The sequence below is a fragment of the Ambystoma mexicanum genome, chromosome 7p (assembly GCF_040938575.1).
Source record: "Ambystoma mexicanum isolate Mex_15411 chromosome 7p, UKY_AmexF1_1, whole genome shotgun sequence".
NCBI classification, from domain to species: Eukaryota; Metazoa; Chordata; class Amphibia; order Caudata; family Ambystomatidae; genus Ambystoma; species Ambystoma mexicanum.
In genome coordinates, this window is record NC_090939.1 from 93,186,380 (window position 1) to 93,205,149 (window position 18,770).

The following is an 18,770-nucleotide window of genomic DNA, read 5'->3' on the forward strand; positions in this document are numbered from 1 at the left end:
ATCACTGTCCTAGACTAGTATGGAAGGTATACCTAGATGTTCCCTGTTATCCAATCACTCTTTTCAATACGTTTTTGTAGTTTGCCACGTAGGAGGACGTTAGTAGATATGTAGGTTAATGTCATCAATGACGAGTTTTCACTATAAATATGATGTTTTTTTATGAAAATCATTGAGATTATGCGGTGGGACATCCGTTGATGTCCGTTGTACTGCATGTTTTAGATAATTGACATTAAAACAGTCAACTTTGCCAACTTACTGAGTCGTATCGATTGATGTTCGAGTATCTTCTGCGTCCCCATTCATCCCATGGTATTGCTACCTCGTCTTAAAGGGCTGGGTCAGCTGTCCCAGTTCAGGGAGCTCCTGTCACGTTTCCACATTATGTTCTTCACATTTACAGGGGTTCTGGGGAATGCAGGCGTTTCAGGCATTCGTTCCAGAGGAGTAGAAGAGGAGGTTTGTTTAAGTACTAGGTTGGGTTCAGGGTTTGTTGTCCTTAACTTTTCATTATCAGAAAGGCTTAGCTTTCGCAGGCCAAGATGGTGGATCTACATTACAGCAGTGATTGGTTCAGACATTGTGTTGTCACTTGCAACCCTCAGTGGAATTCTAAACTGCCTTTCATTTTAGTTTTATTCTGAGTAGGTCATAGTGTTGTTATCTCCAGTAAATAAGGTTTTAAGGTTCCTAGAAAGTCTTTAGATCATTTGTTTGTGTAAAGATTAAGCCCAATCAGAGTTTAGGAGAAAGAAGAAGTCAGCAGCAAATGTTTTCTGAAAAAACCCCGAGTGGCAGAGTAAGCTGATCAACAGTGACCTCTGACGAGCAGACTAAGCTAAGTGTGCTACAATTTAATGAAGATTTACTAAGTCTAGAAAAGAACTGCTTTGGTCTACTGAATCATTTCCCTTGTGAAAGAAGACTGTTAAGGTAACTTGAGAGGAGTTTCAGTAGCCGCATGTAGAAGAAACAGTATTCAGTGGGGGGAGCAGTAAGAACTAATAGCGTGTTTTCTTGTAATTTTTGCACTTGTAATTAATGTAAAGCTCACATGTACTAACTGGGCGAGCGGACGTGAATCGTCGTGTTCTAAAAGTTATTAACATTATAATATTGAGTACTAACGTTTGCTTTGAGGTTTTGTATAGGATGCTGGCGCGCGAGACGAAGGCTTCATGTTTACGCGCTAGTTAGAGAAAGGGATCTAGCGACGTAGCGCGTGCGTCGCAGCCATTTTGGATGATACATGTGTTAATTTTTTCATTGCGCTTCGCGACGTGAGTTTTGTAAACCTTCAGACTGAAATATTTAAAAGGCGAAAAGACTTCACGCGCTGCTGAGTGAGGTATCCATGAATAATGTTGGCATTCTTTCAGGTATGAGGAGGCAAAGGAAATAGGGGGGTCAGCACAGTGCGATCCATGTGATCACTGTGCACCACTGTTTTAGAATTTGACATTTTTGCCACCCCAAGCTGGGCGAGGAGCGTTATTGAATCACCTCAACACTGCACCTCTGAAGTGCTACAGACTAGCAAATTGTCCACGTACTGGTTTACTGCACTGGACACATCTACATTTCCCAAACACATTTGAACCACCCTGATAAAGACACTTGGAGATGCACAGTACCCCAGGGGCAACCTTGTGTTTTGAAACCTGATAGTATGGAAAAGCCTGGTTTGTTATTACTCATTGTTAGAGAATCATTACCCATTTGGGGATCCAGTTATCCATCATTGCATCCTACTTAGTTAGCCATCATACATTCTGATTAGTACTGAAGTAGTGACATCATTAGACTATCCACATTATTCTGCCACTTTGTATGCATTTGCAATTTGAATATCGAATGAGGCCTGTTATATTTGAAGTGCCATTTAGACACACGTTACACATGTAGAAATATGTTATGTATTATGTATGCATTGTAGAGAGACACGCATTGAGTGTGCACTTAGAATATGCATTGAGCTTTAAGTATAGTGCTTGGTATGAATGAATGTGTTCGGCACTACATTTGAGAATAGAAAGCATGAGGCCTATGGCATTATGAAGCCATTCCATTGAGACACCCAGAAGCTGTTTGTTCCGCGGAGTGCGGAGAGATGGTTATGAGTTACAGTGTACAAGCATTCGTAAACAGTTGCTTTGCAGAGAGATAACATGACCCTTGTTCTGAGTGGAGAGGGATGCTGGCCTTATCAGCATGGCTGGCTGTGCTTCGCAGACAGATAAAAGGTGGGGGCAGCGCCATGGAGAGAGGGAGAGAGGAAGAGCTTGTGCAGGGAGAGGCATGCACGAGAATGATAGAGGGAATGAATAGATGGTAAGATGGTGTACCATAGGCAGACAGAAGAAGGCCATGATATAGATAGGCTGAAATGTCACATTGACAAAGAACGCGCAGTGATTGCAAAGTACAAGTACATGAAACACAGACATTTAGGCACTGCTCAAATATAGAATTGCTGACAGACAGAGAGGTATGTTAGCTTAGAGCATGGGTGCACAACATACGGCCAGTTGCGGCCCGCCATGCTCTTTTGTCCGGCCCGGACAAAACACTGGTCCTCATTGGCTCAGCACACACACGCACCACGTCGCTCCTACGAGCCACGTAATGCGTGTGTGCTGCACCAATGGAGGGCCAGCACTACGGCTGGCGTGGTCCATAAGGCTTGATGCCGGAAGGCATTTCAGCCTTGGACCACGCCAGCCGTAGTACGATTCCAGCGTTCCAGTTTACCTGCCGCTTACCTGCCTTCCAGCACGTCTCCGGTAAGTGGTCTGTTTGTGTTTGTGTGTCGGGTTTGTTTTGCTTTATGTTTGTGTGTGTATGTTGCGATGGGGGGGTGACGGGGGTGTCGGATGTGTATGAATATTTGGATTGTAATGTTTTTTGTGTGTATGTTGAGATGCGGGGGTTAGGGGGGTGTCGGATGTGTATGAATGATTGGATTTTAATGTTTTTTGTGTGTATGGTGAGATGCGGGGGTGGGGGGGTGTCTGATGTGTGTCGGATGTGTATGAATGTTTGGATTTTAATGTTTTTTGTGTGATGTTGAGATGCGGGGGTTGGGGGGGTGTCGGATGTGTATGAATGTTTGGATTTCAATGTATTTTGTGTGTATGTTGAGATGCGGGGGTGGAGGGGGTGTCGGATGTGTATGAATGTTTGGATTTGAATGTTTTTTGTGTGCTGAGTTGGGGGGTGGGGGTTCGGGTCTGTATGGGTGCATGTTTGTGCGTGTTTGCCGAGTTTGGGGGTGGGGGTTCGTTTCTGTATGGGTGCATGCTTGAGAGTGTGTGTGCTGAGTTGGGGGGTGGGGGGTTTGGAGTTGAGGGGGGTGGGGGGTTCGGGTCTTTATGGGTGCATGTTTGTGTGTGCTGATTTGGGGGGCTGGGGGGTTCGGGTCTGTATGGGTGCATGTTTGTGTGTGTGCTGAGTTGGGGGGTGGGGGGTTTGGGTCTGTATGGGTGCATGCTTGAGAGTGTGTGTGCTGAGTTGGGGGGTTTGGAGTTGAGGGGGGTGGGGGGTTCGGGTCTTTATGGGTGCATGTTTGTGTGTGTGCTGATTTGGGGGGGATGGGGGGGTTCGGGTCTGTATGGGTGCACGTTTGTGTGTGTGCTGAGTTGGGGGTGGGGGTTCGGGTCTGTATGGGTGCATGCTTGAGAGTATGTGTGCTGAGTTGGGGGTGGGGGGTTCGGGTCTTTATGGGTGCATGTTTGTGTGTGTGCTGAGTTGGGGTGGGGGTTCGGGTCTGTATTGGTGCTGGTTTGTGTGTGCTGATTTGGGGGGTGGGGGTTTGGTTGGGGGTGAGGGGACCATGTGGCATAGTGTTTGGTTGGGGGTGAGGGTGCCATGGGGCATAGTGTTTGGTTGGGGGTGAGGGGGCCATGGGGCATAGTGTTTGGTTGAATGTGAGGGGGCCATGGGGCATAGTGTTTGGTTGGATGTGAGGGGGCCATGGGGCATAGTGTTTGGTTGGGGGTGAGGGGGCCATGGGGCATAATGTTTGGTTGGGGGTGAGGGGGCCATGGGGCATAATGTTTGGTTGGGGATGAGGGACATGGGGCATAGTGTTTGGTTGGGAGTGAGGGGGCCATGGGGCATAGTGTTTGGTTGGGGGTGAGGGGGCCATGGGGCATAGTATTTGGTTGGGGGTGAGGCGGCCATGGGGCATAGTGTTGCACTCCAAGAGTGAACCCAATAATAAAGCTAAAAAAGGCACAGTTAGGAGATGTTCATCTTTGGCTTATTGAGGAAACCTGACTCAACGAAGGCCATACTCCTCTTGGGCAACCCAAATAGCAAACTGTAGCAGTCCAAAATAACGGCATGTCCAATCTAGGGTCAATAAAATATATATAAGTTAATTAAACAGGCGAGATACAATAACTAAATAGAAATAAATTATAACAATGGAAAATGAGTAGTACAAAATGTAAGTTTGAAATGCAAATAAAAATCATTACCCCTCAAAAACATTCTTTTTCCATGTGTTTAGTACAAATTGGGGTTTTAAAAAGCCTCCTGCCATGCCCCGCCTACCGCCCCGCCCACATTTACTTTTCGGCCCACTATAGCCCTCATGTAAGGTACTTTCGGCCCTCTGTCAAAATCAGTTGTGCACCCCTGGCTTAGAGAGACGAGTGTAACCATAGAGATTTACGTACGTCATTGAACAGTATAATGAGAGGTGAGGCTTTTGGGAGTTCCTAGTTGTTGGAGGTGGAGATTTGAAGTAGTTGCTGCTCTCTTCTGGTCTGCTCTATGGGATGTTGTTGGAGATGCAGTTCTAAGATCGAGGGAGCTGACTCCGAGATGGGAGATGTTTGACGGTGGCATAGGAGAGACGCTTGGATGACTTTGAGAGAGGAAGCTTGGGGAAACATTCTGCAGCAGAGCTGATCAATCTGGCAGGGATCTGGCCCTGACACTGACTGACTGGTTGGTTGCAGAATTAGCGGGAGAGGAGAGACAGAGCAAAAAAAGAGAAAAAGGGGAGTACTGATGAATAAGACACGTGCATGGGGAATTAGAACAGACTCACACAGAGCTTTGGCTGACATGGTAGATGAGTGTGAAGTATGGTGTGGAATGGAGAGGAATTGTATTGCTTGAATTAGAAGCCTGTAAGGCTTATAGTTATTGAATTACATGGTATATTTGCACCAAAAGCATAAAAGGTGCAAATTCAAGGTTTGCATTATAGTAGTGTTTGCATCATGCATTGCTATGTATGAATAAAGGGGTTTCTATTGTTGAATCGATACATGCGTTTTCTTTGTGTCTTATGTTGATGTGTCCAGTGGAGTATGTTGTTAGGAGTAATCTAGGAGTAACAAAGTGCACAAAGGCCCTGAGATACAAGAGCAGGGGGGGCATAGTGATCCACACCCCCCTAGGAGTTTGTCTAAGACTGATGCATGGTCGCCCACTAGGGGTAGGCCAAAGGTAGATTTCTCTAATTTGCAGCACGGTCTCACAGTGTGCTCGAATCTCTGACCACGATACGTAAACAATGTGAGGTACTGAGGTACTGAGAATCGAGGTGTAAGGGGACCGAAAAGAAATTCATTTTTTAAATCAATCACTGTGAAGAGGGTTGACCCAGTAGGGATGTTACAGAGAATAGTAGCAAGATTCGGTACCACCGGAAATTCCACCTCAATATTATTTTGGGGGCGCAAATCCTGGACCATCCTCCAACTGGACCCCTTCGCTTTCTTCACAGGCTAGATAGCGATGTTACATGGGTTGTATTATGCTTTGCTTCAACAACGCCATAATGTTCTTGTTAATCCGTGGGGTATTTGTATTTTGTATTTACTGTTCATTTATAACGCGCTTAATACCAGCGAGTGGTTTCTTAGCGCGGGATCGGGATTCAAACCAGTGTTGCATCAATTTGTTTTGCTTCCAGACAAACACGTTATCTGTGGTAATATTGCACCAGGTTTCAATTTTATTCGCACTGCTCCAACATTCTTTAGCAGCCCCACATCATGAGGATTGCTGGTCTATACATGGTTTGGCACCTTTTCCAAATTCTCTTTCCAATGTGGCGATGTACTTCTAACAATGAGCATGGTCTGTGGTACTTCCCTTTGCTCTATCACTATCTGGCAAGGCACCCCAATTTCAAAGACCAGTTGCCCTGCGTCTTCGAACAATTGGTCGTCAAACACATCCCTTAGCGATAATGTTGGATCGATGCACAGAACTGTGCAGCACTCTCTGCCTTCCTCGTCAGTGCCTGAGAGAACCACCCTGTTTTTCTTGATCACTACTGTCTCTAAGAGAATACTTCCTGTGGTGTAAAAACCAAACAAAAACTCAGTCGGTACCCACCATGTCTGATTCCTGATCCCCGGGACGCAACTCAACAAAACCATTACCCGTAAAGAAACAAAGCTGAAAGTACATGCACCCCCCCCCCTTATCACGCTGTCACTGATACAAACCTGGATTTGAGCATAATATACCTTCCTCTGTGAAAGCAATCGACATCCGCAACTTACTCAAGAGGTTTCTTCCCAGAAGATTTTCTGGGGTGTCTGAACAATACAACAACGGAGCAGATCAATTTTGTGTACCTACCTTGATAAGTAGATCTTCAGTATAAGGAACAGACAGGATAGCCCCAGAGAATCCTTGTGTGTCTATCATTTTGCCTGACATGGGGAACTTACCTTCCTTAACGCATGATTTCATAGCCCCTGTGTCGACCATGAATGAGAACGTTTGGTCACCTACCTGCACTCCTATACAGGGTTCCTCTTCTGAATGGACAGTAACTGACAGAACTGCACACATCAGAGACCCCTGTGGGCTGTCCTACTCACAAGGGAGCGAAAAAGGACTCCCTCCAAAAACACTTGCTCCAGTGTAATGAGTAAACCGTTCCTTGAGGTAAATGATTTTTATCCCATGTCTGTACCCGTGCCTGTGCTAGCATAGTCTGTGGGATCCCATAGTTCTATGCAGTCCCAGTTGCTGGGTTCTGTTCAACCCATGCCTGCTGCAATTGCACAGAGCATGGGGCATATGTCAGGGTCGGTATGACATCTGCTGAGCTCCCATATTAAACGGTGACCTGTCTTGAAAATCTTGTAACACATGTCCCAACCTTCCACACAACCAACACTGAATCCCATAGAACACTCCATAATTATTTCCCATTGGCCCATTAAACCGGGGATCCATTCCTCCAAACCTGCGAAATTACCCACTTCCTTGTGGAAATCCTTCCCTACTCCACGGAAACCCTCTCATTTGCCTTGGAACAGGAGCATATCAGTCCATTCACACCTTTGTTATACCCATTTCACTATGTCCCTGTTGACCCAATTGCCCCTGCTGTTCCTCCATAGAGTTAGTAATTACTGCCCCTTCTAAACAGATCGCCATTTTTTTCTGAACAGGCTTAGCCTCTGCCTTTTGTGCCTGTTCCATACCCTCCTTTTCTTTTCCTTGCCTCCTTTTACAAAAATGCACAATGTATGCTTGAATTTCCAACCAACTGTTGTCCTCCATCCCTACCACCTTATCTATATTGTGCTGAACTTCCTTAGCATGTGGTTAATCATTGCCACACTCTTGTCCCACGCTTCTCCTGTCTCTGCCCTCCATATCTCCTGAATTAACTGGATGTGTGTGGTAGATCAACATCCAGTTTCATTGTTTTTGTTAAGAAAGAATGTATATCTAGTGTATTGCATACATAATCCACAGGTCTCCCAATACGTGTGCACTATAATTACTAAAAGCTGCTCCATCATGGGTATTTGCATCCAACTGAACTCACCGATACCCCGCTCTCCTCCAAAGCTCGTCTGACCACTCCCCCATCAGAGCCATGAACAGGTTTTCATATCGCCTATGGCCAACATGACACTGGTGGTATGTTTCTCCAATGCACAAGTCCACTAACCCCACCCCTGCAGTGAGCGAAGGGAGTGTGTTTATCAATGTATTCCGCTCCATGTGTGACCACAGGACATAAAACACCCTTCTCTGACCACTCTGGAGTAACGGAAACTGGAGTTACACCCGCTCTTACTGGGGCTTCCCCCATCTCTCCCTTGCTATCTCCTACGGTCATACGGATACCACAGTGCATTCTACGACCCCATACTGTACTCTCTATCGCTGCTACTGGAGTGGGAAGTAGGGCGGCTACACCCAGCTCTCCCTGCTCGACATCCGATTCCCATTCCGGTTCATCTCCTGCTCCTGTTACCACATCCTCTGACATTTCTACTGGTACAGAAGCATACTCAGCACTACCACAAGGTGCTCGCTCCCGTCCTCCCTGCTCAAACCCTGTACCTGTGGCAGTATCCCTGTTCTCCATATCCACATTGACTGCTTTGATAACAGATTTATCCAACCTAACAAGAACTCGCACATGCCTCCACCTACCTTCCTCTACATCCCTTACCAGTCTATTCTCTTCTTCCCACTCTTCATTTCTTTTCTGCCGTAACAGCATTGCCTCTCCCTCTGCTAGCCTCAGCACTTCTTTCACGTTTTTCTGCTCCTGTGTCTCTACCACTCTTCACAACATATCCTCTAATCTAGCAGTCGGGGGGAGTTATTCCCTTTCCATTCTCAGGCTTTCTGTAGCCCTAACCGTTGAAGAGAGTTAACCTTCCACTTTCCTCACTGTTCAATTTTCTAGGAAATTACCTGTGTCCGTCTCGCAACTGCTGGGGAAAATGGCTATCCGACCACTGGGTCTGTATACCCTTCTGCAGGATGATAAAGGATAGCACCCATATGGGTGTGGCGTGGAAGGAATTCCTGCACCCTCCTTTTTCGGCCCCTCTTCTGAGATTTTAACATTACGGCCCTTCCCGCCTTTTTCATACATCCTCCATAGCTCTAAAAGGATCAATTGCTCCTCTAATTTCGTGCCCTATGCCTTGTAGTTAAAGAAGTATGCAGGTTTTCCAATATCCCCTTATCAGAGGTCCCCTCGTTAGGCCAAGAATTTAGCATTTTACCCTTGGTTTCCTGCTGCCATTCCCAATGGTATTTCAGAACCTTCGCCTTATAACCAGGAAGCACCTGACGCAAATGATTCAACAGTCTTCATTCTCCAACCCAAGTTATCCAAAAGAATTTCACAAAAACACCAGAAGCCGAACCTGCAGCACAAACAATCTTCACCCAAAGACACCCCCCTTCTTCCTCTTCCTGGTTTCTTAATCTTCCCCACAATCACTCACTTTCACTGCAATGACCTCACTTAGCTATTACATTTAGTTACACTTCTCACTCTTAAAACACAGCATCTTGTCAAAAACACATGCCGGGCAATATTTTGAAGATATCGCCTTCACTCAAGCATAGAAGGAGCACAATGCTTTTCACTACAACACTGCTGCTCTTGCTCTCTTCATGACTAGTACGGTCTTCTCTACTATAATACCATCTTTCCCTGACGACGGTATGTTTTCCCTTCACTACTTCGCCTAACTAAGTAAAGCGAGGCAAGGGCTCAGTCCGCACGGTCAATACAGAATGAAGACTGCCAAGCGTATACTCCAGCAAGGTATCTGCAGTTGGATTTACCATAAAATGCCACCTCACCTCTAGGTGAGGACTCCAGCCAAACAGACAAGCAAACTGAAGGGTGTCAGGACAAACCTCAAAATGGACGTGCTGGGTAAGATACCAGCTCACACCTCTAAAATAATAAACGATGTATAAAAAAAATACAAAGGGCCTACAATGTTGAACAGTTTACTCACTCCTTCAAAGCATTTACCCTTTCAATCCCCGTAACCTCAGCTAACTCCATACACACACTCCAATTCCAGCCTTAGCAAACCTCTTAAATCAAAGAAAACCCCTATTTTTTCCCTTATCTCCCCCTCTTGCTTTACCCCTCAAAAGTGCACTCCCGTGAACCCACAGCACTCCGATGTGATGCTCGGTCCTTTTGCACTGCACAGCTGTACCACAGCATTATGCCTCTGGGGAACAGACGGGCCTTCAACCAATATGGCACCCGCAAACCTCTCTTTTTCACAGTGCACAGAAGACAGGTTCCCGCAATGAGGTGCTGAAGCCGAGTTGTGCGGACAGGATAGCCCCACTGTCTTGAAAAGACTGGGGTCCCTTTGTGGTCCCAAAATTTGTAAGCGTGATCCCCTAATCACCTTAACCCAAAGCGGACCCAGCACTTAAGGAACAAGTGCACATTTGTACATAAAGCAAGTTAATTGTACTATCGTCTGGGGAGGGGTTAGATGACGCCACAAGTCAAACTAACCCAACTCTCTCTGAACCACATAAGTAGACAAATTATATACATTCTTGCAAAAGTTGAAACACTCCCATATTTTTATTACCATCCACACCCTAACATGGATTGTTCAAGGCCTATACAAAGAAATCCCATCTTTCTCCAATTCCTCCATTCTCATAAGTAGCCGTTCTCTTAACTACCATCTTCAGCTCATGTGCAGAACACACCTCCTTTTAGGATTTGTCCATGGTAGGTCATGATATGACATCACAAAATTAAACATATACCTACAAACATAATTCATTACAAGTCCCAGCTGGTCTGAGAGCTCTTAATCTTAAATGTAATTTGCGCATGGTTTGCATGAATACTTCAAGCAACCTGAGATAGATAGCCGAATAAACAAGTTCACTGTGAAAGGTCGATAGCCATCTCCTCCACCCCTGCTTTGGCATCATTGGTAAAAATCTAATCTAACAACTACCATTTCAACATGCACAGCACATCCTGAATAAGAATAAAAACTCCTGAAAATTGGTCACTTCTGGCCTTGAGCGGTACTCCACCCCTTGTTTATTGCTAGTCAAAACAGTCTAAACCCTCTGACAAGCTTGCATGCCTTTTCAAGAGATTACATCTGCTTTTGGCGATACTACTAAACCATAAACAATGTGTCCTGTTGAACGGATTTATAAATTACCTTTGTATGTTCCTCAGTGTGCATGCATGTTTAATAAATATGATCTCTCCTTTACAGTGGGTTCTTCAGGACAGGCCCCCTTCCTCGCATGTACATTATAATACTCCTCGTTCCCTGCTTCTGGGCACTCCATGGCACACCATGTGTGAATCTCGTTTATATTTAATTTGTCGGTTTAAGCATTTTATCTTTCTACGCATGTGCAAACCTTAATGTGTATCAATTCAAACAAAAAGTAACACTAAAGTAACATATTGCATTCTTATTTAAATACACAGGATACATATGAAATTGCAACATTGCACTAACTTTGCTGTATCCCCAGTCACAAATATGGTGCGCGCAATATGAACCCCTCTGCATCGCTAGGAACTTTCCTGACCACCCCAGCATACGAATGCATTTTGGAGGAGACTGTTGATAGAGAAACACATTTCATTCATGATATCCATAGTGACAATTAGGGCTGCATTGATCAAAACATATTTAAAGAATGTTAGCATGTCTTATATGTTGCGACGATTCATTTTTTGTCTATTTAGTATGTGTGTACTTAAAATAATGAGCAGAAGTTTTTACTGTCAGATAAATAAACACGTTAATTCAAGCATAGTTCTTAGGCATGCCCAAAATTGTTGATTAGGTGCATGAAAACACTGGCTATGCCCACCTCTGCCCTGCATCTCCCCCCAGGGTACAGAACATAGACTTGGTCCAACCCTTTTTACAGATATCACTTACACTCAAACCACAAAGTGATATCCATTCACCTACATCTCATTGTAATCCTAAAGCAGTTTACCCCACTGACATGCACAGGAGCTTGAAGCCACGTAACATGCAGAACGTGCAAGAGGGTCACATTTCTACTGTATGTAGTGAAATATATAATTGTGGGAGGAGCATTTGCCACAGGTCACCCAGAGCCAGACTACAGAAACTTTGCACCAGAGCAAGTGCAAAGTTGTACCGTATTAGCAATAGGGCAAAGCTACTCCTACGCACCTTCACCTCCCCCTTTTGCAGGCTTGGAGCCCATTTCAACCGAAAAGGTTGAAAGGCCCCGTCTTTAGCCCTGGATAAGATTGCCTAGATCCCCCACCATTAACTATGCTTGCTAAGGCTACGGTAGTTGTAAACCAAACCGCCTGAAGAGCTAAAGGCTGCCTACCCCGGTTATATGCTGTAGTTGGTAAATAATACGATTGACTTCAATGGGTATATACAATATATTTACATTTAAATACTAATTTGTAGCTATAAACACTAACTGGTAGATATTGTAATAGTCTATATTTGCAGCCAATATTATCATATGGAAGCCAGGTCAGTGTGCGCTTAGTACAATGCAGTCCAGATGCGCAGTTTTGCTTTTTTTGTACATATATACTTATGCAAAACCTAGTTCCCCGTCCCCCACAACATATCAGGTCAGTGTTACTGGTAAAACAAATCTTAGACTGCCTGCAGATATCTGCATCCCAAAACAGGCGACAGTGGGGGCGCTGTGACTTTTCGTGAGTTTGGGAAAGAAAGTTGGTATTAGAGAAGGGGGCGGGGCCAGTAGCACAAATAGTGCCTCTATGGCCATCTCCATTCAAACCAATAGGACAGCGTTATTAGAGAGTCGTGTGTGGCACTCGCCTGCCGTTATACAAGAGCAGATAAAACGGTGCCGCCTTTGAGGCACACGTTAGCAGAGGGCGGAAGTCATGCTGCGTGGGCCAGGGATGGCTCATATTTCAAGCGCTACATACTTAGGGTATCCGGCAAAGCGCCTACTTTCGAAACCAGCACACCAGGGCAAACGGGCTCAGGAAGCTAAGGTGTCATTGTTGGAGGTGGTCGGCCCTCAGCAGAGCAGCACACAAACACAGGGCTCACCGTAGAGGAAGTCGAAGACCCTGCCGGGCCGGTACCCCCCGCCCTCATGCTGCTGCCGCTGCTGCACGGTGCGGGTCACCGACATGCTGCTGCTGCTGCCCAGGGTCCGGAGTCAGCGCCCGGTCAGAGTATCACTTGGCTCCGCTGCTCTCTAGCCCCACAGGCCGCGCCGGTACACAGTCGCCATGGCAGCGGTAACCAAGGAACGGGCCACGTGACGCGGAAGTGCCGACACGCACAACACGCAGCGCCAAGATGTTCACGGGGATCCGTTTTTTTTTTCGTGTCACACTTGTATTCGTTTTAAACAAACAGGTCACAACCACCACATCCACGTCTATACAAATGGTAGGTTCGGAACCCCGCCCACTTGCCATCCTTTAAATTAGAGTAGGCGTGGACGGACCCACGCAGGCGCTTCCCCATCCAATTGGATGATGTGCACCTATCCACCATTCAGCATTCAACCCACGTAAAACTCACAATTCCTCCCACCGCCCTGTCTGCCTCACAAAATCCAACATCACACTACTCCTCCTTCTGCCACTCACCCCATCACCTCCCAACAAAGCCTTCCCACTCAACTCAGCCACACCCTGCGCAGTCAATCGAACCCTCATCAATTCTCTCTCTACAGCATGTCTCTCACACCTAAACAGAAAATGTTCCACAGTCTCAGGCACTCCACACACCGCACAATCCCTCGATTCTCGCTTCCCTACTCTAAACAGATATTCATTCAGTCCCACATGCCCTATTCTCAATCGATTCAGCATCACCTCCTCCCCCCATCTCCATTCTAGACTTCCCGAATTCACCTTTACTGACACTTTCTCACGAATACCAAACATCCACCTACCTTTCACCCCACTCACCCACTTCTCCTGCCACTCATCCATGACCCGCCTCACCATCACTGCCTTCGTCTCATCCACACTCAAAGGTAATCTTACATCAACCGCTTCCCTTCTCATACCCTCACCCGCCGCCAGATCCACTAACTCATTTCCCAGAATGCCGCTATGACTGGGGACCCACGCCAACTCCAGATCCATCCCTCCACGAACACACCGATCAATCTTTCTGCGGCGCTTATGCGACCCACAAAACGTGCAGGAGGCGGACGTGTGTGTAGCTTGCGAGGCCTGACGCGCCTCGGAGGATAGCAGAGGACCAGGTGAAGTGGGAAAGGTGCAATTTACTAACCTCAGTGAAGATTATGAGATAAGCAAGGGTTGCAACTAATCCGAAGAATGGGGTGGGGGTCAAAAAATAATGTGGGGGCGGGTCCTACACGTCTTTTCCCACCCTCTGATTGGATGCTACTAAATACAGGCAAACACCCCTACGTGCAAGGTGTACACACCATGCATATTTTGTGCCACATATATTACGTCTTGTTTTTACACATTACATTTACGCTATGAAATGACACAGATGGGGGTGCTACACTGGTTTTTACTTCAACATTTACTCCTAAAAAATGCACCTGCTCAGAGCAGGTGTAATTTGTCAGAGCAAAATCGGACATGTACTCAATCAGGCAGGGTCGGTCTTAGGGGTGGGCAGCCCGGGGTGCCCTGCCATTAGTCCCCCAATTCGCCAGCTCGGGGGAGTCTTTCAAAGTCTTGCCTGAGCTGGTGTGGTGGCAGAATGCATGTCATGCGCCGCGGCCCAATTGAAATTAAATGAAAAAATGTGACACACCCCTCATGACCAGGTGTGCACTTGAGGTTGGGGAGGGCACGTTTTTGTATTGCCACCCAGGGGACTATGGCTGCAGCACTGCAATCATTGAGCCAGAACAAGACCGCAGAAACTGGCTTGTCAGGGTAGTAGACCTGTGAAAATCCTTTGCTCAAAGCAACAACCCAAACTGAAAGATTAAAACATTTCAAAGCTGTATATATGGCTCATGTTTTGCATACATTTTACTGTTATGGTGAATATTCTGACTGATGAAATGATAACCATACCAAGTATGTGTTGCATGCTCAGAAAGAGTGCACATTTGAGTTACTATCACAGACATATTTGATACATTGATGGTCATTTTATGTTCCCAAAATGCACTTTGTTTTTATGCAAAGCAGCCAGCATCCTATATTCAGTGCATCCCATTATTCAATACCTAGTTCTGCCCCTCAGTCCTGCCCACACCACTGACAATCCACCCACCACCTTCTAACCCCTCCCCCATGTGCTGCTCCAACCCACATGCAAAGTGGGCACAGGAGTGAGGTCCCCCAGTACATTTTGTCAATTTCCAGCACTGCACACAATCATCCCAACATGCCATGATAAGCCACACAGGCAAGGAACAACCAATTAAGTGGTGGTTACTGAGTAAAATGAACAGAAAGGAGCAGGCACACTTTTCCAAGCACCATTGAATAAGGCGTACCATTGCCACTTCAACTCAGGCAGATCAGGAGGAGGATTTCCCTGGTACATGTGGGCCATCAGCAGCCTCCACTCCAGCCCCCAATCCAGGAAGCCCATCATCCTGCACTCCAGCACCCAAACTAGGCAGCCCGAACCTGATCCCCTCTGCCCCTTCCGGGTAGCCTATCAGCCTGCACCTCAGCAGCAGCTCCAGGACAGGAAATGAGGTAGGAGAGCCTGGAGGCCCGACCAACAGTACAGGCCCAGGATCTCCCACCATGACCTAACAGACCAGCAGGTCCCCACAATGGAATAACACACAATTTGGGAGCCCACCTGTGAGCCAGGCTGAGGGCACGCCCAAGCTCCTCAATGACACACGAGACGCGCCACACTCCGGGCTGACCTGGACAACCTCACATTGCGCCCATGATGATCATGCCGCTGCAGGGGCCCGTGCACACTGCGCTAGGTGAAAGATGTAAGTATTTTTTTTAATTGGAGCTCAAATCTTTCACGTAGTGTAAAACCAAGGGGTAGTGCCTGGCCCCCAAATGTACCAGCCACCAGTGGCGGTTGATGAATTTTTTAATTGAAAGGTTGTACATATTTGCCACAATTATGTAAGAGCAACAAAACGTACATAGTGGGCCCGAACCAGTGAAAGCGGTTTCAGGAGTTTTCCCCCCATAGAAATTCTTTTGAATAATGGGTTACAATGGTGCATTATACAGCACACTTTCTGTAAAAAGGTGGGTAAAAAGCTAGACCGTTAGCAGTCGTTTGTGTAGGGTAACTCATGAATAAAACCAACAGGTGCACGTCACCAACCATGCACAGGAGCATTCCCCAATGCATTCCCATGCCTTTCCCCACACTTTATGCCAGTATAAAAGAAAAATGTCATGCTGGCTGTGCCCATACATTTCCATGCTGGCTGCATTAGTATATGCCATATATATACATGTTTGCTTTGCACATAATGCCAGTACCACCACGTGAGAACATACTCCTGTTGGCTTTGCTCTTAAGAATGCCATGCCACAGTAAGACGATCTTTCCAAACTGGTTCCAATGTAGGCCAATCTAGACACGTAAGAACACTTATGCTGCTTGCTTTATCAAGACACCGCAGCACCCAACGGAGAAGCCTCACGCCCCAAAGCCTGTCCCGAGCTTCCCATGGTAAGCCCACCAGGGTTTTAACCACCTGAATCGGAGCACCCGCTCCATTTAAAGATGACCACTGATGGCGCTCCACATCAAACCCGCAGACCTTGCTGCATTTGCTCGTTTCACTCCTTTGCCTGAGAGTGCCCTGCTCATCCCTATTGGCCCAATCCATCTACAAATGCTGAGGCCAGCAGTAGCAGGCCCCCTATCAAGCCCACCTACTAAGGCTTATGCCTGTTGGGCCTGTCTGGGAATGGATGGGCTACCCCGCACAACATACTCTAGGTATTTACATTCCCTCTTCCTCCAGCCATCTGTTTCCTACCTAAACCCTTACACTCCTCTGTCAACCCCATTCCTTTTCTAACTCCTGGCCAAACGTGCTGACGCTCCGCTGACCATTCATGCCATATTCCAACCATCGAGCGCATAAGCCTTCCACCCATGCATATCTGCCATACCATGCTCAGGTACACTCAGAGCCTACAGGCTCTCATCCTGTACCATCCCGCCACTGACTCCTTGCTCTCTCCCGCCTCGTTCCAACACCATGATCAAGTGCCGCTGTTTGCGTACTACCACCCCCTCCCCTTTCCCCGAATGCGCATCCCCCTACTCTGCCCAAGCAGGTCTCCCACAACCATCACCCCCTTAGCTTTCCTGCACACTCATCAACACAAGGTCTATAATTGAGCATGCAGCTGACGTCGGCGACCTCATCACTCATAACAAACTTGACCTCCTTGCCATTAATGAAACATGGTTTCATCCTGCTGCAGGGCCCGCTCTCTCTATTGCAATTCCCACTGGCTACACGATCCTCAGTTGTGACCGCTCATTAAACAAGGTGGTGGAGTAGCCCTTATCCACAGGGAAATACTGTTAGACCACTCTCCATGAGTGCGCCTCCCACCTACGACCTTATCAGCGCTTAGCTCTATCCCCAACCATCACTATCACCCTTCACAACGTCTACCGCCTTCCTGACCTCTCCAAAACATTTGAAGACAATCTTCTACAGACCAAGCACCAACGTAAAACCAGCCTCCAAAATACTCCTACTTGGAGACCTCAACCTGAGATTCAACGATCCCTCAGACAAAACTCTTGCCAACTCCTTAGATTCCTTAGGATTCATACAACGCATCACCGGCCCATTGCACTCACTAAACTGCACTATTGACTGGCTCGTTGATCTGAACTGCAGCACCACTATCACCTCCAACACCCCATACCCGTGGACCGACCATCACATGATCGCTTTCAACATCCCTTCTTCATCCCCACCACAGACTACTACCACATCTTCACTGCTCCTGCTCTCACACAATGTTCCTGCAACCTCACCAAGGAGTGCCTTCTCTCCCTGCTAACTGCAGATTGCACCCTTTCCCATCCCCCACCATACTCTAACCTCACTGCTCTGGTCGACCGCTACAATGCTGCCATTTTATCAGCAGTCGACACCACTATCGCCCCGCTCAAACCCTGAAAGGCCAAACCTATAGCTCACAAAAAGTCTTGGTTTACCCCCACTCTTCAAACCCTATGAGCCAAGAAGCGCTCTGTCGAATCTGATTGGCGCAAATCCCCCACAGCAGCTAGGAAAACATGCTCCAGACCATCTCCAAAGAGTACAAGCAGGCCATCCATACAGCCAAAGCCACTGCATTGTCAGACAGGATCACCAAAGCCCAATCCCGCGAACTCTTCACCATTCTGCATGAGTTGGAGACCTCTATCACACCTACATCACACTTCATCAAAGATGATGGCTGGTGCCAAAAAATTCAGACTGCCCTCAAGAATAAAATCACCACTCTTGAGGATAAAATTCAGAAGAAGCAAGACTTCATCTGCTCCAAATCATCCACTACCATAGTAGCTTCGATCTCGCCTCTCATCAAGAAAGCATCCCTCGATTCCCACCATCCCTACCAATCACCACTGTCCCATTCCTACAGAAAATTCTGGACAGTGCTGCCTACGTCCAAATACAAACCTACCTTGAAAACAACAAGATCCTCTGCCTGGGCCAATCAGGTTTCCACCCTGGTCATTGTACAGAATCAGCACTACTTGACCTTAAAAACCGTATGGGTGATATTCACGACTGGAAACCTATCCCTCCTACTACCACTTGACCTATTGGCCGTAATCGATCTGGTGAACCACCAAACACTATCACCAGTGTCACGCTGCACTGTTTTGGCAGCATTGTCTGCCTTTCCAAGATGGCTCTCCCCTTTGCCTTGGCACTGGAGTGCCTTTCCTTCTTGGTGGAAGGCTGTGATTTGGCCCCTCTCCTGCTTAGGCCCAATCAACAAGCCGGCAGACTAATGCTGGTGTCATGGCCAC

At 46.9% G+C, this 18,770-nt stretch overlaps 1 protein-coding gene across 1 annotated transcript in view; it reads right to left on the reverse strand.

The window, feature by feature from the left end:
• CFAP91 (cilia and flagella associated protein 91) overlaps window positions 1-13,210 on the reverse strand; it is a 677,881-nt gene extending 664,671 nt beyond the window's left edge. Inside the window, exon 1 of the mRNA XM_069635853.1 lies at window positions 12,855-13,210. Coding sequence (XP_069491954.1) covers window positions 12,855-12,939 — 85 coding nt within the window. The 5' untranslated portion in view covers window positions 12,940-13,210. The remainder of the gene's footprint in view (window positions 1-12,854) is intronic.
• Between the last annotated feature and the right edge of the window lie 5,560 nt (window positions 13,211-18,770).